Here is a 25,249-nt window from a genome sequence, read left to right as displayed (position 1 = left end):
ATTTTCATCGCCATGACTGATGTATTTAGAGTTGGATGTAGATTCTCAATAGAAACATCCTGACTTCCATTACCCGAACAAGATTGTGTGGCTAACTGGTAAAACTCTGAAATAGGTTTCTGTTCGACTGTTCCATTTTCATGGATAATCCAAATAGTGTGTTCATTCATAGGTTCAGATATCGAAACATCAATAATGTTTTCTTGAGTAATTAAGAGAGAGGTCACCTACTATATAAGTTAAAAAAGTCGATTTCTTTTTCACACATCGATGGTACAACTCTTCGAGAATATGTCCTTAAAATTTTAGAGCGAAATTCGAAGTCTTTCGGTATAAATTCAGCACTTGTACTTATACGGGTGCACAGTGCGCAGGTATAATAAATAATTAAAAAAATAGTTCTAAAGTACTCTTGAAGTCATTCAATTTTCATTCTGGAAATTTTTTTTCTATTTCTTATAGTATCGATGATATTCGCTTCGAGAGAAAAAAAATCATTTTTTCGAGGGGATGTTTCACTCCCTAAACCTCGAGGTAAGCATAAAAAATATGAGTCTAATGTTTTTTCATGCTCTATCCAAAGCTTATTAAAATCAGTGAGGGTCAGTTCTGACCGATTCCTTTGTTAGTAGCACGAGATAGGCCCGAGTATGTAGGATAGCACATATTGCTCAAAATGAATTCCATGAGGAAGTTGAAGGATTATTGTATGCCTCTGGAATAGCAGATTAACCTCTGAGCACTGTAAGTATTCAAGAACTAAACCGAAAACTTTAAACGTGTTTTTCTCGAAATCTGTTTGTTGCATTTTCTTCAATTTTATGTACACGATTGAGAAAAAAGTATTTGACCAATCGACTTTTTATAGGGCTTGTTAATTAATAGTCAACCATCCTCGATGAACCTAAAAAGTTAAATAAAAATGTCTTCTGTTTCATTTTCCATAGATTGGTTCATGTGTGTTTTGTTCGAATGGAGAAGCCTTGAATAATCCACTTGAATAATCTGGTGAAAAGGGATATAACCCGCAATCCCCTTGAATCCGTTTTCATTCTTTTTGTGTCGAATATACTGATAGCTTCATTGAGAAAAGGAGCAAAACTTTCTTTATCCAATGACACTCCGCCATGCTCTATTCTCCATGTTGCAAAACTTTATTCCAGTTCAATTTTAATGGTCGAAAAAGGGCAATATCCAGTAGCTGCAGAAGATGTATTGCATTTGGATATAAAACAATTAATTCAATTTTATGCTGGAAACAAAAACACTGAGGGCGAGTGTGAATTGAGAACGGTGGTTGACCATTGACAAGTAGAATTATAGGAAACTTCAAATGATTATCAAGACACCATTTGTAAAAAACATTTGTTACGTATTCGTAAAAACTTTCTTGGGTCAGCCACCTATTTTTCGAGTGTCCAAGAGACCACTCTGTTAGAGTTACTGCAGCTATAGGATCAGGTATACGTTCGTAAGCGTAGAGGACCATGGGAGGAGCCAGTTGTCCGTCTGTATTACCAGTGATAAGAATCGTGAAACATTCTTTTCAATTTGTTGTGATCCGAATATAAACTTCCTGAATATAAGTTTTCTGATTCTTGAATGCCAGCACTTTTTAAAAATTTTGATTCAGTAAAAAAGCCGATTCATCACACACAGTTGAAAATTCTCGAATCGTTGATATTCAACAAATTTTTGCATTCTGAATACACCTTTATGTCTTGAAACCATTATTACGGATATCTTTCTCCGACACTTCTCTCAGCTCTCCTAAGGAATAGATTTTGTACTAACTTCAGTGGATAACACTTGTGGATAACGAAGAGATTGGTTCGAAGAGATACCATCGTTTTGAAGGTCTACACCATAAATGGTGTTTCTCGTTTTAAATCTTCGAATAATTTCTGTTTTTCTTCTTCACGATACTCTATTAGAATAAATTATTCTCTGAACGAAATATATACATTATATTCATTTCGTTAAACACGTGCAAATAACAAGTTGACTGAACAAAAGACCTTGCTTACATCCGACCATAATGATGGTAGTAATATGTGTCTCTTCCCAAACGTTTATTTTGTTGAATTTATTGTCATAAAAATACGCTCAATTGAAATTTCCATATTTACACACGAGGAGTAGACTTCCAAAATGCACTTTGTCCAAAATTTGATTTTTTTAGTTAGAGAGATGGCATAGTATTCAGTTTTTAAAAAGATTCATATTTTAAACTCTACTTTATGTTCTGAAAACATTTTTTCACCATTAATTTATGTGTTGAAAAGATAGACATTCGAAGTGCATTACGTCCTTTAACTAGAGACAAACAAAATGCATTCGTTTAACATTATTAGAAATAGTTTAATAATTTTGTTTAACATTTTACATCTTACTGATTGGCAAATTATTTTCTGTAAGGCGTGTGGTTTCTTTGTGGCTTTCTTTCTCGTTTTCGGAAAATTATAAAATTTTAAACAAAACGCATTTTGAAAGTCTACTACTCACTTATTGTTAGTAATTCTCTATGTTCAATTTTATTATAAATATTTTTTGCAACTAATATTTATGACGGTGAATGCAATATAATAATTTATTCCAAACTGATCAAAAATTAGGGACTCACCAGAAACTAGTGCTTTGACGGTACGTTTAGACGGTCATCTATAAATGTAGATGAGCGCTCAACAACAACTAATACTACTGCATGTGCTCGTGGACTGGCGGCTGTTTAAACGTAGTCTGTAATCGGCCACACTTGAACTCTTGATATCTCAAAAATTAATGATTAAATTAAAAAATTATAAATAACTTTTTTACTTAAGGCTCCTGAGTAGTCACCACAGTTATATTGAATCGTGACATCAGAAGCGAGAAATGACACGTTAATTTTTATTATATGCCATTTATAAATACAGACAATTTGGATAAAACAAAATGATGAGATTGCTTTAAAACATTTGTAAAAATCGACGACTAAAAATCCTGTACTTTTATTTTTGACAACTTTAATATGTTACTCATCACGATTTTAATACATTTATAGATACTGACGTAAATTTATATTCTTTTTAAAATCTATAGCAAATTGCAAGGGGAAAGACATTAAAATATAAAGAAAAGCGTCGAGTATATTTTGCAATATCTTTACACAAAATAATTTTGTAAATATTGTAAGATTAATTTAAATGTCGCACGGAGTGATATAATGTACGCGCCCATCGCGCGGAGTAATACGATCAGGGAATGTATAGTTACTTTTTAAAAGTAACTCGTTACGGTTACCGTTACTTGAGGAAGTAACTTCCTTTATTTTTCCGTTACTTTCTTAAAATCAACGACCATCATTCACAGCGGACGAGTGCCTAAAAATTTTTAGTCTCAAGCGCTACGAGTGGCTTATGTCCAATCGAACCGTGTTCAATCATGCGCAAACTAACGATAAAAGTAACTGTAAAATCTGTTTACAAAAAAAATGTGACTATACGTTATCGTTACAATTATCAAAAAAAGTAACGCGGTTATCAGTAAAGTTACCAAAAAATAACTTGTAACTATAACTTCGTTACAAGTAACGAGTTAATTCCATTCCCTGAATATGATGTACGCGCCTATCGCGTAGAGGAGAATCAAAATAAAGATGGTCATCTGAGAGAAAATACGCGTAAGAGTCGCTTGCTTCTTTTTCCTTCTTTTGCGAACTCGCGATCGAGGTCAGACTTTTCAAACGTTCACTCACAATCTCAGAATTAGTGAGATGCGACGCTAATTGAGGCACCAAATTCAAGATTAGTGTAACTAAAAACCGACGAGAGCTCAAGACTACAGACGGCCACGTGAGATCAGACTGATTGTGAGTCAGGCACGAACATATTAGAAAACGCTGTGCGCGAATCAATGCTGTGTGCAAATAAATGACGCGCGCGATCCAGCATTGCACAAGTCGACGACACATGTGTGGACAATAATATCGTGAAATCAAATAAATTTCGATGAAGCAGTCGTGTACATCCCGAGCAAATCGGTAAGGGCTATGGCAGAGAACGAGACGTAACTAAACGTAGTCGTGGCGTAAGATAAGACAGAGAAAAACGTAGAAGTCGCAGTTGTTGACTGATCGGAAAAGTGCTTTAGTCTCGGAGACCGAGAAGGTCAAAAAATATCTGGAGACACGGTCGTGTCTCGGCGCTAAGACAAGCGAAGCGCCATGGCGCGAAACACTGCTGTGCTCCTTTACACGAGCTGGTGAGTTACGCCAGATCAAGATTATCGAATCTTAATAACGGCTGATCCGATCGAGTTTTAAGTAATAACTTAATCGATAGCTTACACTCCGATTGTATTATACATTATTTTTTCTCGACGTATCCTACAAGAGAGAATATTGCGACGCAAAGTCCAGATCTGTAACTTTTCAGATTCAGATACGTCGTTATTGTCATCATTATTATTGTCGTCGACCAGCTCAGAATGTACGGTTGCAGCATCTGGTGTTAGATGGCGTTAGAGGCGCTGATCGGATGCTTTCGGAAACATTGCCAATGTCTAGGATATAGTTAAACTATCGCGAACATTAATTAATTTGCACTGATGAAGATTTGTTAACTAAGGGCCATTGTCACCAAGCTCAGTTGATCCAACTAGACCAGTTAGTTCATCGGAATTGACCAATCGCATTTGTCATTTTGTTTGAAGAATTGACAGATTGATCAATTCCGATGGATTAATTGGCCCAGTTAAGTTAATTGAGCTTGGTGACAGTGGCCCTAAGCTGGGAAATGACAATCGTCATTAATCTCTGATTATAAATTCATACATAACAAAAGGAAATTGAACGCAAATTGAACGAAATTATACACTATATTTGTTAATAAAGTTAGAAGATGATAATGGCAAAGCGATCTATTTGATCTCGATCTTCATTTGTTTATAACTTAATATTTAAAAGGAGATCGGATAGAAATGAAATCATACGCTGGTATTTGTTAACTAAGCTGGGAAATGATAATGAAAAAGCGATTTATTGGTCAACGATCACTATTTGTTTATAACTTAATACTAAACAAAAGGAGATCGAACGAAAACGAAATTACAGTCTGATATTTGTCAACTAAGCTAGGAAATGATAATGATAAGGTGATGTATTTGATCTCGATATCCATTTGTTTACAATTTAATATTTAGCAATAGGAGATCGGATGAAAACGAAATCGTACGCTAGTATTTGTTAACTAAACTAGGAAGTGATAATGAAAAAATGATTTATTCGTCATTGATCTCTATCTGGGGCGTTTTTTCGTTATCCAACCAGAAGTGACCACGGATAAGGCTATTTTCGTCTTCAGGGATCAGAAGACGAAGATAGCCTTAGCCGTGATTGCTTCTGATTGCATAATGGAAAAACGCCACTGTTTATAATTCGTATTTAACAAAAGGAGATCGAACGAAAATAAAATTATACATTGATATTTGTTAACTAAGCTAAGAAATAGGATAAATGCTCAGAAGTGGTGGTCCCCAAAAACCGCGGTTTTTTTTTCGATAACGAACAAAACTATTAAAAAGTCACGAATACCTTGTTTTAAAAGGGTACTCGTAGTTTTTGTGCGATAAAATTCTATTTCAAAAACGAATAAGACAGTTTTATTTTTGGACGCGTGGCAAGTCATAATATGCTCCTAGTCAGGGGGAGAGGTGGGGTGGGTGGACTTCGCTTCGCGTAAAAAGTCGTGTACACCTTGGCAAGGAGGAAGGTGGAATGGAATTCGCTTCGCGAGGAAAATCGTGTGCCCTTACGCAGAAGAGAGATTTTAAAACGGAGAATTTTTGTTTTATGTAGTAGAAAAAAAAAACGTTATTTCTTAAACTTATATTTTGTTAATAACTTTTTAACGAATAATGAGCGGTGGCTAAAACCTGTTGGAGATCACTCGAGGTTGTCATGACCTTGACAACATATACCAAGGTCATTGAAATTTGGTCGCCCCTAATATGCATAATTATCAAAATATGTTAATTGTTCAATACTAAAATATTCAATTAATTTTTTCAAAAATTATCAATTATTATATAATTAGTATATCATAAATTTTAAGTTTTTTACATTTTAATAATCTTCTTGTTCATAATATATTTTATATTTTTTCTATTTGGATTTATAACAGGTAAATTTTCTTCAATATTTTAAACAACAAATAATTACAAACAGAATAATTTGAAGCAAATATAGTTTTGATTTCGATAACAATGGCTGCGTTCAGCAGAGAAAGCAGCTTTGCAACTGTTGTAAAATTCTTCAATACGATTGGTTCTTGCTTTTGGTTCCTGACAGATCTAAATGTATAAACCAATCATATTGAAGAATTTTACAACAGTTGCAAAGCTGCTTTCTCTGCTGAACGCAGCCTATATCTTGCGACAATCGGCTATAGGTTTAAGATTACTATATCCGATTCCTAGTTTTAAAAAAGTAAAAAAAGAATTATCGGTTAATACAAAAGTATTAATAACATATGATCAAAATCATTGAACTGTAAAATATTGAAAAATTACCAAATTTGAGTTTTTATATAAAGAGTAATAGTTTCGTGAACAAAAATGTGGTCACTATAATTATGTGAAACAAGAATTTGTGTCCTCATACCTAGATAATCTATCTAATATGACTTCTGAAACAATGTAGCCAGTAATGCGAGTAGCTGCAGGAAACAACTGTTCATGCAACATTAGGTTATGGTTAGTATTAATATGTTGCGGTAATCTCCTTGGACCTAGCGGATCCGAAATCATTGGTGCACCTGTAATCGGATCTAAGACATAGAATACATAAAAAAGATCATCTTGTTAGGACATATTGACTTTGAAAAATATCTTGACAATTCTCTGTACGTATTTAAATTTATTATCAAAAAAATATTATGTTTACCTAAGTACTGTGAGTAGAGTTCCCAAGATTTCGGACTTGGAAATATTCTAACGAATCCGCCTCTTCTCTCAAATTGTGCTTTTGCAGACGCTACTATTCGTTGTTGCTCTAAATTTAAACCTACTTTACTTTTATTTATACTTCTAATATTCTTCTTTTCTTGAGGCAATGTTTCTGCAGACTGTACTCTTCTATACTAAAACAAGAAAACAACGTTTTGCTCATAGTCGGCTAATTATTCTTTATATTTAACGTTTTTGATATTTCTTACGAGTTGTCTAATAGTTTGCAAAATAAAAGAAATGTGATCTTTAAGAATACAACGGGAAGAAGAGAGAGCGCGAATAATAATGATAAGTATAGGACAGCAATGGATGGGAGAGAGAGAACTGCAGGTTACAATGGGTGGGAGAAAGGTCAACGAGTGAGTGAGCGACGGAGGAGGGGAGAGAGAGAGAGAGAGAGAAAGAGAGAGAGAGAGAGAGAGAGCCGTCTCCGTCTACCGCAGCCCCGGTAACGTCAGCCCCCTCTCGCAATCCTCACGCCTAGTGACATACTTCCCCCTCCTTTGTCCTTTCACATATCATACACACCACATACGCACTAACACGTGAGGCTTTAGAATCCCCCATAGCTATACTACTTATGTAAATTTTCAGTACTAACAGGGAATATACTATATTGGAATATTCTTTCTAATAATAACGTTAATAATTAAAAATGTTTAATAAAAAATTTTTGGTAAAAGGAAAGGACCATTGCGGTAAGGTTATTTTTGTCTCCTTTGAAATCAAACGAACCAAAGGAGGAAATGTATTTCCATATCTGCCTTATAACTCCCCAGAAGAATATGACCTAAATCTCATTGTTTAGGAATTATTACATTTTGAATTTGAATAATATTATAGGAGATTTGGCACTTTTCGATGGTCGGTATTTTTGTGACAATGTTCCTGGAATTACGATTTTCTCAAAAACTTGGCAAGGATATTACCTGAATACAACAAAAGATGAAAGCGATGAAAGCGTTTGTATATTTTTGTTTAACACATTGAATCCATGAATATAAACGTTATCTTTACCCGCATAGTGATTCCAAACCATTTAAAGAACTTGCAGATTCAAAGTAACTATTATTTCATAATTCAAGATAGATATGTAAACAAGAAACAACAATACGAATCTAATCGTAATAGATCGACTTATATATTGGAAAAGAAGAGAGAATTATATTTAGTCGTTCAAATATAGTTAATTGTTCAAGGTAAGTAGGTCCTAAAGATTTTGGGTAATTATTTACAACAGGGCTTTTCCTAATTTCGACATTTTTCGGCTGCATTGTTGATAACAATCTTTGTTTTATTTCGATCCATATAAAATTCGAGCTGTTATCACAAGACAGCCTCCCAATGCCTATATTCCAGTATTTTTTCTCCAGTCTTATCCATATTTGGTTCCAATAGAATTCTTTTCCAATCTTTTTTCCCTTTCTCTGCTACTTTATATGAAATTGATTGAACCGCCAAAAATATTATTAATGCTTAAAATACAAACGCTCGATGTCAATTAATCAATTCCGAACAATTCACTTGCACTAACAAACAATAGATTGTTAATAATAAATCTCAATATTTACTAACTTAAATTTCTCTCTCTCACTCAATCTAGAGCCTAAGATTACTAATCATCGTCCTTGTTTTGCAAAGATTGCACGTGATTCAGTCCCGAATTATAAGGATTAAGTTCCTTGACTCGAAATTTGAACCAACGATCGTACTGCTTATCGGAAATAGGTGTTATAGCATCTCTACAAGACGTTGACCTATATTCCGAAGCGACAAAAAATGCGTCCGACTCGGGGTACTCGCCTCTGTATGAATACCTGCGAGACAAAGAGTCGAAGTATCCTTCCATAACCTCATCATTTTCATCCTTTGTCTCTCCAATCAAATCCTACATTAAATTTCTAAGGGTTTGGACATAACAAGACACATTTGTTGTTTCTTGTTTACATATCTATCTTGAATCATGAAACGATCATCAGTTCAATCTGCAAATTTTTCAAATAATCTTCAACCACTACACAGGGTGACCCATTTTAATCTATCACCTCAAATATTTTCGTTCCATTGAATTTTACAAGAAAATGTTTCAGACAAAAGTTGTATGGTTCCAAGGGGGCCATAAAATGGTACCATTGGTTTGACCTTGGGTAGTCGCTTAAAGGTCACCTTCATGTGACCTTTAAGCGACTACCCAAGGTCAAACCAATGGTACCATTTTATGGCCCCCTTGGAACCATACAACTTTTGTCTGAAACATTTTCTTGTAAAATTCAATGGAACGAAAATATTTGGGGTGATAGATTAAAACGGCTCACCCTGTATACGCATGTAAAGTTAACATATTCATAGATTCAATGTGCTAGATGACAGCATATGCACATGGTTTCATCGATTTTACATCTTGATATATTATAGGTGATACCCTTTGCAAGTTTTTGAGAAAGACTGGTGAAGTGTAATTCCAATTATATTGTCCAAAAAACCTCAATCATCGAATAGTATAAAATTCCCTATGAATCATTTAAATTAAGAGAATAATAATTCATAAACGATGAGATTTAGAATCATATTCTTTTGGAGAATTACGAGGCCGATATGGAGGTACATTTCCCTTTTATAATAGTTTTGTTTGAATTCAGGAGAACCAAAAATGGCTCTTATCGCAACATCTTCGTAAATTACGTTATTAAATTTAGTTTTAATATTGATTATTAAATATTGTAATTTAAAAATTAATATATCTTACTTTTGTAGAGCATTAAAAGAAAGTAAAAAATAACGAAAAAAACTGTTACTTTTTAAGTAATGCTAACGGTAACGCGTTAATTTTTTTTGGATAACCGCGTTCCTAACCTTGAAAATCATCCCACAAAACACAGAATTTGCAGCAATCATTGCTGCAAAATTTCTACAATATTGCTGCAACATACAATATTGCAGCAGCGTTGCCGCAACTTTTGTGCAACTTATTTATGCTGTATGGGATTAGTTGTTTTAACATATTTACAATTTAATGTATAATTGAATCTGAATTTAAAAAAATTTAATATTTAATCAATACCCACACTGAACACAAGTTACATGTAACGTTAATTGTAATTTTCCACTCAACAATATAACTATAATATACGTGTTATATTACGGTTATATTGAGTGAGAAATTATAACAGGTACATTACATATAACTTTGTATTCTCACTAAATATATCGTATATAGATGGAAGATAAATATGAATTTAAGAAAAATAAAAGCAAAATAGCTTACATTAGTTATCTTTTTATCGGAATTTATGGCAGCACGATTTAAATTTTGAGAGCGCAGGATTGGATCGACAGCAGCTATGCCGACGAGAGTAAGTAAATCTGTTATTAAAGCTGACTTGAGTCTAACATCTAGTGGTGAATCACATCCCAACGAGGGGGTTAAATTTACTTCCAATAACCATGGCTTCAACATATCGTCAATCAGTATATCGAAGCCAAATAGCTCTAAAACATACATGTGTGATATACATATGAAATATTATATTTTTACTTTATATCTTTCTATAACATAAAATAATGCTTATCACGATCGTTTTTTTCCGTTGAATTTACATATTAAAAATAATTTTTTTCAAATCGGTATTTGTTCAATCGTGAATATTGTTTAGTTATATTTATGCAGGGTATAACTAAAATAAGGTAATAAACTTCGAAGCTGAGCTCCCCACACCAAACATGAAAAAAAGTTTATATGAATATATGTTCGCAAATCCAATACTGAGACATAATTCAAAATTTTTAAGTATTATGTATGACCCCCATGATCTAAATCCCTTAGATTTTTCTGTAGGAACACTTAAAGTCCTTAGTTTATAAAGTTCCAATCGCCAATGAAGATGTTACATTAACGCATCTTTGATGTAAACATTCACAATTGCCGAGAGCTTTGAAAGAATGCGACAGTCCATGATCTGGCATGTCCAAACGTGTATGGAATAAAATGGAAGTCACTTCGAACATTTGTTATAATTAAAAATTGAAAATGATATTAAATATTAATAAATATCACTTTTTTATTTTCTCCTATATTAATAAACGTTTTGAGCTATATCTCAGTGACAATGAGTTTGTGGACATAGCATTGTTCATATCAACTTTTTTTCGTGTTTTGATATGGGGAGCTCGAAACTGAAGTTTGTTAATCATATTTTAAATTACACCCTGTATATTATATTAAAAAACATCAAAGATACTATTTGAGATAAATTATTACCGAAACATGTCTCCGGGTATTTCACGAATTGCTTTAAACCGCTGACGATTCCAGATGCAGTAGCAAGAATTGACTTTATAATAATATCTTCTATTCGCTGCATAAGCGATTCCGTATCTTGACCCATTGAGCGTAAATGTCTAAGTAATGCCGACAATGTCCATTTATGTCCTACATCTTCGGCATCAGGATCTTCACTCCTAGTCAGATATAATTATTAGATATTTTTATATGTAATTTCTATGTGAAATTGTTTTTATTCAATTTTTTTGAAAATGAAAAATTTTTTGCTTCACTTTGTTACTTTCTTGTCTTCCCTTCTTTACTACTTTCTTTTGTTTTTTCATTCTCGTTTTTTTATTTATTTGCATTGCTAATATTACATAAATTACAATATTTTCTTGACATAAAATAACAAAGATTGTACTATTATTTGTATTATTTCAATATAATACAAGAATAACTATTTGAAACCTTTGGCAAGACAAAAATGGCAAGCAAACATGTACTAAAAATTTTGTTTTGTGTAAGTAAACCTTATTACAAAACTTTCTCAAAATTTTAGCATATTTAACTATTTAAGTTATTACTTTACATAAATAGAAAATATATGTATCTTTTATCAATATAAACAACTTTATCCTTTAATATATTATCCTAATACAATAACATATGTATACATACATTTATCTTATTAAAAAATATATATTTATTCTTTATCATACAAATAATTTTATCTTAATACATTTAGTACGTATTAGCTGTATTTGTTGTATAACTTACTTTACATAATCTACGTGGAACTTGTTTATACTATAGTTGCAAAGATGCATGCAAGGATTCCAAACATATTCACTTCCGCCATCATATTTAACAGCGGCAAATCTCACTAAACCTTCCTCATACAAATAAATTAGCAGGGGATCGTAATTCGTCACAGCTACGTAAAGGCGTAAATCACATTTATGTCCGTCGATTAAAAGCGGATTATTTATGTATTGCGCCACAATAACCGATTCATCTGTCAAGATCTTCTCAGGCTATATAACAAAATAGTACAAGAAAATTGGATAAGTGGATGGTATAGTATTATATACTTGGCAAAATTATCAGTTGTATAAAACACAATTCATATACAACTTGATGTAATCCAAACATCAAAAGTATATTTATCTGTCATCATATTTATCAATAAGTATACTATTGGCTAATTGTATATCCAAGAGTAATTTAAAAATATTATAATTAGTTGCTAAATTAAAATCATTGCTGAGTCATATCATTAAGGACGTTCTCCGAAAAATCCATTTTCTTTAGATTTTTCTGAAACTTACAGAAAAAGCTTGTTTTACACATAAGGGGCGGAGCGAAAGAGCGGAGTGGTACTCAACTTATATTTTCTGTGTATGGAGGCGACTGCGTGGACGCGAGTAAACTTTAGGTTGAGCACAAGCGCAAAAATGATCCCGCTCCGGGTATTGAGTTTTAAAGCACATGTTCAGGACACTAAAACAAGCTTTTTCTGTAAGTTTCAGAAAAATCTAAAGAAAATGGATTTTTCGGAGAACGTCCTTAAAGCCGTAATCACACTAGCGATTGGCGATTGAGATTGCGATTGCGATTGGCGATTGGCGATCTACAATCATTCAATCACACTGACCAACACTGACGATTGTAAGAATTGTGGCCGCTAATATATTGTGTCTGTGAAAAATAGCATCGAAAAAATGCCAAGAAATATTGGCAACTGCACGAGCAAGAATTGATTGTGATAATTATTATGCTCCTTGCAAGTAATACCAACAAGAGAATTTGGATGCATCGATGAATAGCAAGAAGAAAGGAGAAAGGATTACATCATAACCTTTTCTTGGAACTCAGTCTAGAACTCAGTCTAGGCATTATACACATAAACTTATATCCTTGTATCAAGTGTGACACTTTAGACTACAATTTAATATATTGTATTATCGAGACACATGTGCTTTGGTATCACGTGATTAAAATCACAATATTTTATTGGCTACGATTGGCCGACAACTGCGATTAACGATTAGAAAATAGAGCATTGTCTAAACGGCAGTCATTAATCTCAATCGGATCTCAATCGGTTACTGCTTTGCTTTGATTGGTTGAAAAGTAATCGCAATCACCAATCGCAATCTCAATCCAATCGGCAATCGCTAGTGTGATTACGGCTTTAGGGGATGCTGGCTCGAGTGACGAATGAACTTGATCGATGTCGATAGTGGTTGATAGTACCTACAGATTTTTTAAATTCAAAATAAAAAGTCGATAATAGTGACACTTTTAATTCATTTCTTACATCATCGTTCTGTCTCATTCAAACGCATATATCTGTCCTTATCTAACATATTGTAACGCCATCTCTTGCAAGATCGAATACCTACTGCTAGACACAATTACTGCTTTGTTTACCATTCCGAGTCTTCGCTCAGCATTTGTATACACGTAATTTGCAAATCGATATAAATCTTTCTTTTTAAGCTTTTAATCTACAGTTTCATAAACTCAGTATTGTTTGTGCGTGTAAAACGCTGGGTGCTGAACTGTCGTTTTGTCTGTATGAGCTATAAAACTTCTATCGTAAGGAAACGTCTACGTCGAGAGAGAGAAAGAGCAAAACTTTCCCCGCAGATCCCTTTCCTAACGACGTAATTCTCCCTCTCTTCTCCTTCGAACTCCAGAATTTCTACGTTATGGGACCCCGTGCCGTGAGCGCCGCTTGCTGATTGCTGTATTTGTGAGTTAGAGTTCTCCTTGCTTTCTTACTAGTTTGGAACACAAAGTCATTTTTATTCAAGAAGCACATACAAGCGCGTACACTTGGCGTCTTTTTTTACTTTTTGTAAAAGATTATTTATACAAGCTCGCCTTTCAATGCGTAACTCTCTATACATATCGGCGAAGAATAATATTACTAAGACCTCTCTCGGTAGTCTAAAGGCTTAGGACGCTCGCACGGAATGATAGAGATCTGGGTTCGACTCCCAGTCGAGGTAATATTTTTCGCAAAAAAAAAAAAAAAATGTTTATTACAGTTTTTTAAATAAGTCATTTAAATAAGAATAAGTATATGTAATTGAGTTCAATCTTGATTCATCTCATTATTTTATGCATAAAAATATTAAGGTACGATTATTAAAAAACTAATAGTTTAGGAGATATTTTATACTTCGTGTGAATATATGCCAAAATAAAGTATACATAAAATAATTCGAAAACTAACGACTTTTGTTAAATAAGAGAATTCCTATACTTGATCAAAAAGGATCTTAGAGCTTTACATTTTAACGATATCTGGGGACACGGTAGTGTCTCGGCGCTAAGCCAAGCGCAGCGACACTGCCATGCCTCCTTTACAGCGAATTGCGGGTATTGAGATTATCGGATCTCAATAACGGCTGAACTGATCAAGTTCTATATACGCTCAATCGATAGCTACCGCTCGGATTGTATAATAAAAGTGTTTTTATTTTTTTCCTACGTGCCCTACGATCGGAGATCGCGATTTTTTATAAATAACACTATATTAATATTTTTGAATACTTAGAGGAATCATATTATGTAAAAAAAAATCATAGTTCTATTTTAACCCTTCGTGGTCACCTAGAGCCCAGGAGACCCCAAAAAGGTGTGAGGCTTTATGTTTCTAAGGTCTTTTTTTAAAACAGAACTTAAACTGCCATTTATCCGAAATTCAAAATTGCCTTGTTGCACCTAGAGGCGCCTAGAGGATATTGTTCCTTAGACGTCAACGTTTGAGATTTTTTTTAATATGTTAAAATTAAAAACTAGAAAAAGCCACTGCATTTCCATATTCTGTAATATTTAAAGTATATTCAGTAATTTTTGCGATTTTAAAGAACAAAAGCTGTAAATATCGCAATCGACTAAAATGTTGGGATCATTTTGTCCCCTGTGTTTACCAATCCCCAGGGGATTGATAAACTAAAAAAGAAAATCTTCTAGGACATGTAAAATCATTTAAGATATGTATACATGTATAGGATCCTCTAAAAATCGCAAAATGTTAAAATATTCTGAAAACAATCAATTATGGCGAAAAGTATGTAAGAAACGAAGAAGTATAGATAAAAAGAATGTAACCAATAGTGACGGATTCAATTTTTTTAATGGAACTCCTACTTTGATTTCGGATTAACGGACACCGCGCCGATGACCTTAACCTTGGCGTACATATGTTGTTCAGGTCATGATATATATTGACGGGTTTAAGACTTTCCACGCGAAGAGAGGTCCACCCCACCTTTCCCCTCCGTAGAAACGCACAACTTTCTACGCGAAGCAGGACCCACCGCACCTCCCCTCCTACCAAGAGGTCTTATTTTTTACTTTATTTGTTAATAACCTATGAATAAACAGTGACCGCCACTTAAAACCTTTTGAAGATCACTTATGGTCATGACCTTGACAACATATGTCAAGATCAAGGTCATCGGCACGGTGTCTGTTGATCCGAATAATTACCGAAATAACTATCATAAATAATTATAATTATTATTATAAGAAACTTTTAGTAATAAACTCTCTTAATATATTTATGTAAGATTGCTTTTACTTAACGACAGTTTAAATAATATAAAAAATTCATAAAATACTGAAGTGTGTCCTTACATTATTGACAATGTAAATGCCACGCCCTCGCGAACTAGCTTTAGGCTTGACAATCCAAGGCCCTCTATACCTGAAATGCGCCGAAATCAACTCTCTGGCTTCAGTAGGCAGTAGAAATGTCTGAGGTATAAAATCGAGATTTCGAAGGCCCTTACTCCTTTGCATAGCTTCGATATTTTTATAAAGGCGATCTTTTCGGGTAATTTCGTACGACCTAAGAAATAGATTTTCAAGGAAGGTCAAATTAATAACAATTCAGATTTTATATTATATTCTATGAAGATTCAAATAAAAAATATCAAAGTTTAAATTGTTCCAAGAGCTTATTTCGTGACTGTTTAAATCTGTAAAGTATTATCTTAGATTATGAAAACTATTTCTTAATAATTCATTCTTACCTAGGAAAATGATTTATTTTTTGATAAGGCATCAAATTTCGCAAGATGTCCGGTTTTGGATGACTTCCCATCCATATTATGTTAAAATCTGTCTCATTCATAGGTACCTAAAAGTAAAGATATAGCAATTTTTATTTGCAAAGACAAAATAAAAAAGTTTTTCTCCTGAATGTTTCTTAATGTTGAGAATTGTATAAGAAATAAACAAAAATGGTTCATTTTATTTTCTTTATTTCTTCATTAATGTTTTATACATTTTTTCTTGCGGAAATCTTTAAAATTTTTGGAGAAAATAGCTTTTTAATGTGTCATCAAATAAACATGTTATTTAGGATTATTTTCAAATTCGATTCACTTATAATTCTTTTATTCTTATTCTGAGCGACTGTTTTTGTTATTCAAACAAATGAATATTAATCTTACTTCGTTATATCAGCGATAAAGTACGAAAAACATATATTGCGTGTGTATAATATTCAAACTGGCTATCTTCATCAACTTTTTAATGAAAATTTATATTGTTTAAACGATTGATTTATATGACTGATTTATATGACTGATTTATATAACACAGAGAGTTAAATGTGCGTAATATTGAAATACAAAAACTATTGGCACGACAAATCAGAAAATATACAAAAAAATATGGCCTTGAAGCTTAATTATTCGGTATACTTTATATACATGTATATAAAAATTAACTGTATGTATAAAACAATATATTACTAAAACTGTACCTCCATTAAACCATGTGATTGCAGCAGAAGATTAATGAGTTTAGTGTCAGTTTGAAAGATCTTGTAAGTCATGTGTAGCTGCTTCGCAGGTGGGTTTTCTGGTGGCGTGGCTAAAGCGGAACATCTGAGAAACAAGCAAAATACAGTTGCTTAAATATTTCTATGCGTGTTAAAAATAAAGATCATCAAAGATATTCTTACATCAACTTACTTAAAGCGTAAAACGGGCATCTTGCTTCCATTTGGTCCATTCAATAACCATTCGTTGTTTATTGCATTTCTTGCATTCGTTGTGCTACAAAAAAGATATTAATAAAATATTACACATACATATGTATATATATATATATGTAAATATGTATATATATATATACAGGGTGTTTCATTTTAAGTGATATAGTCGATTATCTCGCGAATCGATGATTTTATTGAAAAATTTTTCGAACGAAAGTTGCATGGCTTGAAGGAGAATATATGATGGAAATTGGACTTGACCTTGAGTGACCTTGTCAAAATCAGGTCAAGGTCATTAATGTTTTTTTAAATGGAAACTCCTGTTTTTTATTACATATTCTTATAGCTTATCTCGAGAGCTTGGAAAGCTCTCGATTTCCAAAACATTATAATAAAGTTATAAAAAGTTACTTTTCGTTAAGTACTTGTTAAGTTATAAGGCAAGACCGATCACTGATCCGGCCGATTAAGGCAAGATTGGGACTGATTCGGCCAACTAATCCTGCTCACACGCGCATGCGATAACGTCGGCGGGACTGTAACTTTCAAGCTCCATAATTCGGAAAGTATTGTACTTAACGAAAAGTAACTTTATTATAGTGTTTTTGAAAGCTTCGAAAAATTTCGAAATTGAAATCTTAAGAAAAATTTTTTGTCGCTCTCGACATAAACTCCACTTCACAAACACGTATTAATATGTATACTTTAATCCTGGAAAAGGATTTTTGAATCTGTAAAAGAGAAAAAAAGTATTTGTTATACAAAAATTACGATTTAGTCGGTAATACAGACGGCTTTAGGATCCCCTTAATTGATGGAGCAACATCACCATAAATTTCTATCAAAATTCTATGACCTTCAGCCGCCGTTTTCTTTCGATTAAAAAACAAAAGCACAACGAAAATGCTCTTTAGGAAGCTCCATTTTTAAATAATATATAAAACATGATGTTTTTTTTTATTGCGTCTGTTATTAGTAAACGACTAAGACTGTGTTCCAAATTTATTTGCTAGCACTGAAAATGCTACGATTTAAATTACGTGCACTATAGATTTTCAGTACTGGCAGTCAATTTTGGAACACAGCTTAAATATCACAGAATATCTAATATTAAAGAATTAAGAAATAATATTATTAGAACGTCTTCTACAACATTGACATTAGTGCCATTTTTGCAAAACTCAAAACTAAATCACACTCCTAATACATGACTAATAAAACTCTTTAGAAAACGTTAGAATTACGTTAGAATATATTCGAACTATACGAGAATTATCACAGAACTATCAGAACTCTTTAAAATTGGACGTCGTGATATTAATCGTCTTATCTTTGTTCCCGCAAAAACTTGTTACTTGTACTTTTTAAGGGAAAATATTGTTTAAAAATTAAAATAGCAATGTTAATCGTCAGAATTCCTTTTGGAACTATGTATCTTAATATTTTTTCAAATTCTACAAAAAAAATGTGGCTGGAACCTTCGTTAGACAAAGTTAGCGCTGTGTGAACCTGGCGTCTCATTTTGCATTTGCGATTTCTCGGCTTTAATGGTCGGAATTATTTGTTTAACCTATATAGAACTATTAAAAATACAAAGTCTCAATGGGTGAATTCAGTACCACGACCGCTCACTGAGCGCTCAGTGAGCGCTTGTATCTGTTTGGTCTATATTTTTAGTTTTAACGGAATATGCCAATCAGATGCAAGAGCTCACTGAGCGCTCAGTGAGCAGTTGTAGTACTGAATGCACCCAATATTTAATGAGTTTCCATCAAGTAAGACGCTAGCTTCACACACACCACATCCAGTGCTCCAGAATCTCGAGTCAGATAAATGCTCCAGCTGAAGGTTAAGGGAAAATAAACCAACTCGCGTTAATACTAATTCCACGCTGATTTTTTTGTTTTTATCACTTACACACGCACGCACGCACGCACGCACGCACGCACGCACACACAATGTATATGATTTTCAATCTTGTATACATATATGAAGCTATTTATCCAAGAGAGATCAAAAGAACGGAAATAAGATATTAAATATTAAAGATACTAAATAATTTTTTTTTAAAAGACTGTAATGAAGGATAACAGGAAAGAATTAATATCACGATACAAAATATAAAACTTGATTAATATACATACACATTGCGTATGCGCGCGTGAGAAATATCGAGTTGAATGACAGTCGAATAATTATAAGAAAATTCGATAGTCTTAATAAATATATTATGTACGTAACACACAAGTAACTCACTTTTCTAAATTATCAGATTTATGAGATTTGTGTACCAAGGTCTTTAATGTTTCTTCGCTGTTATTGGATAGCTGCAACATACCAGACAGGCTGCAAGACGACATGAGTTCTTTCGAACGTTTCAAGTCCAATCTTCCTGCTACATCAGTATTTCTTTGGGACATCTTAATTCATCTGAAATAAAACAGAAAACTATACATAAAATTGTCATACTATATGCGAGCAAGGAAATGGCATGTAATGATAACATAAGTATTGATATATACATTATATCCATATACCCAGACAACACAATATTTATAAAGCATTTACAAAATATTTATAAGATTTATTAGAATATTTATAAAATATATATATTAAAATATATTTTGATATGTATTTTGTAAGTATTCTAATAAATCTTATAAATGTTTTAATATTTATTAAATATCTTAATATTTAATCTTATAAATCTTATAAATGTCTTAATATTTATTAAATATCTTAATATTTAATATAGTATAAAAAATATATTGTCACGACTGTTAAACATCCTATGTAAGTCAGACACAAAGACAACTCCACACTAGAGTACATGAGCATTATTCTGATATCAATAAGAAAATAGGATCGCCCTCGATAATTACAAATCACAAACTTAATTTCAAACACGAATTTAAATGGCACGATGTAAAAATACAACTAGATAATGAACCATCTTACAATAAAAGATTGATTTCAGAAATGGTGCATAAAAATACAAAACTTTGGATTAAATAAGCAAAATGATAAGGAGTCATTATCGGATATGTATCTCCTCATCTTACAAAAGTTATCCCCTTCCTAAAGCTATCCCCTTCTTTCTACACTTCCTCACTGTTCTAACTATATGTATATTAGGAGCAGACTTTCGAAATGGGTTTTGTCTAAAATTTCATTTTTTTAGTTAGAGAGATGGCATAGTGTTCAGTGTTAAAAGACTCAGATTATAAGCTACTCTGAAATGTTCAGAAAGCATTTTTTCATCGTTAATTTATATGCTGAAAAAACAGACATCTCTCTCTCTCTCTCTCTCTCTCTCTCTCTCTCTCTCGAAGTGTATTATATTTTTTAACTAGACAAACAAAATGCATTTGTTTAACATTTTCAGCAATTGTTTAACAATTTTGTTTTATATTTTACATCCTACTGGTTGGCATATTGTTATTTTCAGTAAAGTGCATAATTTTCTTGTGTGCATAGTTTCTTTTTTTCTCGTATTCCGAAAATTATAAATTTTGAGCAAAACGCATTTTTAAAGTCTGCTGCTCATTTGTTCTCGGTCATTTAACACATGGCTCCTACTACACACGTCTGAGTGTGCAGTAACATATTTTCTTCGAATTTATATTGAAGCGACTATTATTAAATTTCACGTTTAAAAATCTACAGCATAATCCAGGTATATTTCAGTTATACATCAGTTTTTATCATTGTGATAATTTCAAATCATTTATTTATTATGTATTATTTATTTATTTCTCATTTATTATTTAGTTATACGTTTTAATGTTATTATTATGACTATTTAAATTATTACTTTTAACATACGGACTAATAATTTGAATTGAATTGAATTATTAAAATAGTGCATGACAGCCTCCATGGGTTATAATCTATCGTATTACAATTGTTGGGAAGAAATGATCTGGAATGGCACAAAAATCCATACAACTATATTATTGGACGCGGGGGAGGGGAGGTGAATGGGGGGTGATTTTTATTCAGGGGAACACACTCTACAATCCTATCAAGTTTCATTGAAATCGGTGAGGGTCATTCTGAAACTTCCCCTTGTTAATTTCATAAACTCAGTATTGTTTGTACACGTAATACGCTTAGTGCTGCAATGTCGTTTGAACCATACGAGCTATAAAACTTTTGTATTAAAGAAACATCTACGTCAGGTGAGTTTTAAAAAAGTGAATTGAAAAAATGTAAGTTTTTAACTTTTTTTTCGATTTTAGTATAAAGTCTATTGCAGCACTATCAAATTTTGCTTCTACTTTAATCCTGTAAAAGGATTTTTGATTCCGTTCAATAAATTCGAAGATTTATATCAATCTGCAAAGTTCCGACAATTTGGCCACTCCAGTAGGGCTATTCTGTAATTTTTAACGACAGTTCGGTATCGTTATATTGTCGTTGCGCAGTTTTTTCACCATGTAAAATATCTGCGCAACGACATCCCTAGCTAGTAAAATTGTCGTTAAAAAATTACAGAATAGGCCTACAGCATCCCCTTAAAACGAAATCACAGAAGTCGGACACATCAAAACTTTACATTGCAGTATCTCCGGTTGTAGGGCGTAGAGAAAAATAGACACTTTCATTATATATTTCGGGGGGAAACTATCGATTGCGAAAATTACAAAATAGTAGAGGACTTTTCGACTCAGTTTAGTCCGCTCTACTTGCCCACGAGCGTTGTCAGGTGAATTATGGGACACCCTGTATATTTATAATTCACACTGAATTATTTAAGCATTAAAGATCCAGCTTCGACCGGTATAGGCATTTAATTTCTAGTTCATATTGGTTGTGTTCTCACATGTACGGTCTAAAAATAAAATTCTTATTGTTTAAATTTACATGTTCACATAAGCAAAGAATCAAAACAGTAACATATTACAGCCGCTATAAATATTTTTATGGCAATTTAACATTAAAATTTAAATTTTAACGATTTCTCTTCGATTTAAAGGTACGTTCTGTGAAAGACAGCTGTCTCGGCTTCACGCTTTCTGATTTCGAACGCAATTATGCAACGCAATTAAGGATGTTTGATAGACATATTTGTATATATTCATATTTATACTTTAAACAAACTACATACATATAAAAACCGTGTTCATAATGTTTTGTTTTTATTAAACAACACATTTTTATTGTTTATTTACTTTATTTTTTATTTTTGTTATAAAATAAAATTTAAAAAATAATTAAAAAATTGTAATATTTTTGTACAAATACTTTAAGTATTCAAAATGACTTATACGCAAAGTTTCATTGCGATTTACCGATTAGTTACAACGAGAACAAATAAATATTTTGTTTATTTACTGGATAACTAATTTCTGCATCGCAATATAACTTCACATAAATAATCTTCAATATATAAAGTACTTGTATAAAAAAATTAAAATTTTTGTCATTTATTTTATAATACATTTTCATACATTTCTATTAGAACATATAAATTTAAAAAATACTATTTCTTGTTAAAAAATACATAACTGTATCGATTTATAGGGTAAGATTTAGGGTGCGTCCACTTAACGTTCGCAACGCTCGCATGCATTATTTCATCCTTGTTTAGGATACGATAACAACATGAAATGATACTCACAAATGTTACAAATGTTAAATGGAACGCATCCTTATGTCCGTATTCATAGTCAGGCCTTAAATATAAGGCCTGACTATGAATACGGGCATTAGAATAATCTGTAATTTTTTCAATTATTTTAAATTATCGAATATTCTTAACTAATGGTAAGAAAAAATCTTTTTTAAATTATTAGTAAACTAAATTGATTTGAGAAAGCAAATTTTTATATTACTGACTTTTAAATTTGAGATTCTATAAAAAAAAAAAAAGGATATTTTGAATTTATTTCACTGAAAGGAAAATTATGATTGCATTTAAAACAAAATACGAGAGAAACACGAATTCGTTGATTGTGTAAAATACACTTTGATTTAGATAATAACGAACAAATATGTAGCATTGATTTTGTAAGGTTTATGTGCGTCTCTTGAACACTGACTAAAGTATAAGAATTTTGAAAAATCAATGCTAACACACTATCAACGTTAGTATTGCTCGCGTGCAAACCTCGAAAACCAAGATACAGGATCGCTGAAGATAAGAGAGTGTAACGTAAGAGAAAATATTTTTTTATGACACACGATAATTATTATAAAAGTTAAATATACATAATACTGAACTATTAAATTTGTTTATGCGATGGTTTAGGAAAAAAGATCATCGCTTGAAGAATAAATCATTCTAAAGGTCTGTATGCCATCTTAACAAATTATTATGTCGTTCAAACTGTGTCCGTTAGCAACACTATCGAATTGGAGAACAAAACGCTTGTCACATTGGACGGAACATATTCTTCGCATATTTGACAAAAATATTGAATAATTAGCAAGCGACTCGGGACTTACCGCAATTCGCTCAGATAATGACTTAATGCCTGTCAATTATACATCTGGTGACGATGCATCGCGAAAACTACTTTATTTTACTATACTTGCGGACCGGCACTAATCATAACCATACCGCGAAAGAGTCTAACAAATACTGTATCCCTACTCTACCTACCTGCTGCTACCTACTGCCTACCTCTGTCAATCGAATGCTAAATGCCCGTGTACAGTCTGTGACAAAAGTATCAGCGTAATCAAGTGAACTCTCAATCATAGATCACAATCTCTATAGAGCTATACACATAGGTGCGTTTAGAGACCCTCAGGCTGCCTTCCCATGGAGAAAGAAACAACGGAACGGAATATTGACAGAAAAGAGATACGATTATGGTGTAAAGCCCAGTGTCCACGATGCTAGAAATCCGTCCGAGATCTCGGATGAAGAAAGAATTGACCAATCGCATTGATCATGTGACTAAATTGTTTAAATGTAATTGGTTAATTCTTTCTCTCTCCGAGATCTCGGACCAATTTCTAGCATCGTGGACATAAGGCTTAATAAAAGCTGTGTTCCAAAATTGCCAGTACTGAAAATCTATAATGCACGTAACGTAAACTGTAGCATTTCCAGTGCTGGCAGTAAATTTGGAATACAGTCTAAGAAGAGGTGTGCTGTTGCGCAAAAAGATGATCAAGGGCCATTGTCACCAAGCTCAGTTAACTTAACTAGCCAGTTAGTCCATTGGAATTGACCAATCGCATTTGTCATTTTGTTTGCTTCAAACACAGTGGCCCTAATTAATGAGGACGGTGGAACAAGTGACCGGCTATAATAATATATCAGCCAATCAGCGTTTTTTCTGAGATACTCAAAACGTGGTATAATTTAAATAAGGAAATGACAATTAATGACTTTATTTTGTTGAGCACTATTATTGTGACTTTATTATTAATAATAATTTAATAATAATTATTACAAATCCCTTCCAATTAATAATATTATTAAATTATTTATACATATGAAAAGAGTGAAGATAAATAAATAAAATGCTTTATCAGAATTTATTAGAAAAAAACAAATAAATTTGTAAATATTAATAATATTTAATTTATATATCTACTACTTTTGAGGTTAATCTCCTTGCCACAAGCTTTCATCCACTTTGCTAATGTCACTATCTTTTGGGAACGAAAAAAAACTTAATTTTTTTACTTTCGCATTTTCACTGCAATTTTTACACTCCTTAACGTTGCATGCCACCATTTTTTTTAGAAAAACATATTACAAATGATACGTCAGTCTCTTTGTTTTCTTTGCTATGATTTTCCAACATGGAAGACTTGTTCCAACGCCAATATATGCGCAGAACGCGTCAAAATTTGATGTACCTCACGAGCACACCTCTTCTTTATTGCACCATGCAAGAAGACTAGAACTAAGGAGGATCAACTCATGCCAATAGCGGTAGTGGGGATGAGGCAAAAAGTGGCGACGGATAACTTCCCCCACTCTTGCGCTTCATTAGTCCTCTCTGTCGCTCTAT

General features: G+C 32.6%; 1 protein-coding gene across 2 annotated transcripts in view; it reads right to left on the bottom strand.

The window, feature by feature from the left end:
• TTLL5 (Tubulin tyrosine ligase-like 5) overlaps positions 1 to 23,874 on the bottom strand; it is a 39,817-nt gene extending 15,943 nt beyond the window's left edge. Inside the window, exons 1-11 of one of the 2 annotated variants that reach the window (XM_018459519.1) lie at positions 23,724 to 23,874; positions 19,530 to 19,703; positions 17,251 to 17,334; positions 17,040 to 17,163; positions 16,303 to 16,409; positions 15,905 to 16,118; positions 12,029 to 12,285; positions 11,246 to 11,445; positions 10,253 to 10,476; positions 6,923 to 7,118; positions 6,641 to 6,806 (exon numbers count right to left, since the gene is read on the bottom strand). In XM_018459519.1, the coding sequence (XP_018315021.1) occupies positions 6,641 to 6,806; positions 6,923 to 7,118; positions 10,253 to 10,476; positions 11,246 to 11,445; positions 12,029 to 12,285; positions 15,905 to 16,118; positions 16,303 to 16,409; positions 17,040 to 17,163; positions 17,251 to 17,334; positions 19,530 to 19,693 (1,736 nt within the window). In that variant the 5' untranslated portion in view covers positions 19,694 to 19,703; positions 23,724 to 23,874. The remainder of the gene's footprint in view (positions 1 to 6,640; positions 6,807 to 6,922; positions 7,119 to 10,252; positions 10,477 to 11,245; positions 11,446 to 12,028; positions 12,286 to 15,904; positions 16,119 to 16,302; positions 16,410 to 17,039; positions 17,164 to 17,250; positions 17,335 to 19,529; positions 19,704 to 23,723) is intronic. The other variant, XM_018459520.1, reaches the window with a different exon arrangement.
• Between the last annotated feature and the right edge of the window lie 1,375 nt (positions 23,875 to 25,249).

This window comes from Mycetomoellerius zeteki, unplaced genomic scaffold (assembly GCF_001594055.1).
Source record: "Mycetomoellerius zeteki isolate Tzet28-1 unplaced genomic scaffold, Tzet1.0 scaffold83, whole genome shotgun sequence".
Classification (NCBI taxonomy): Eukaryota; Metazoa; Arthropoda; class Insecta; order Hymenoptera; family Formicidae; genus Mycetomoellerius; species Mycetomoellerius zeteki.
The sequence above is the reverse complement of the archived record's forward strand: the minus strand, read 5'-3'. Positions and strand labels throughout refer to the sequence as shown.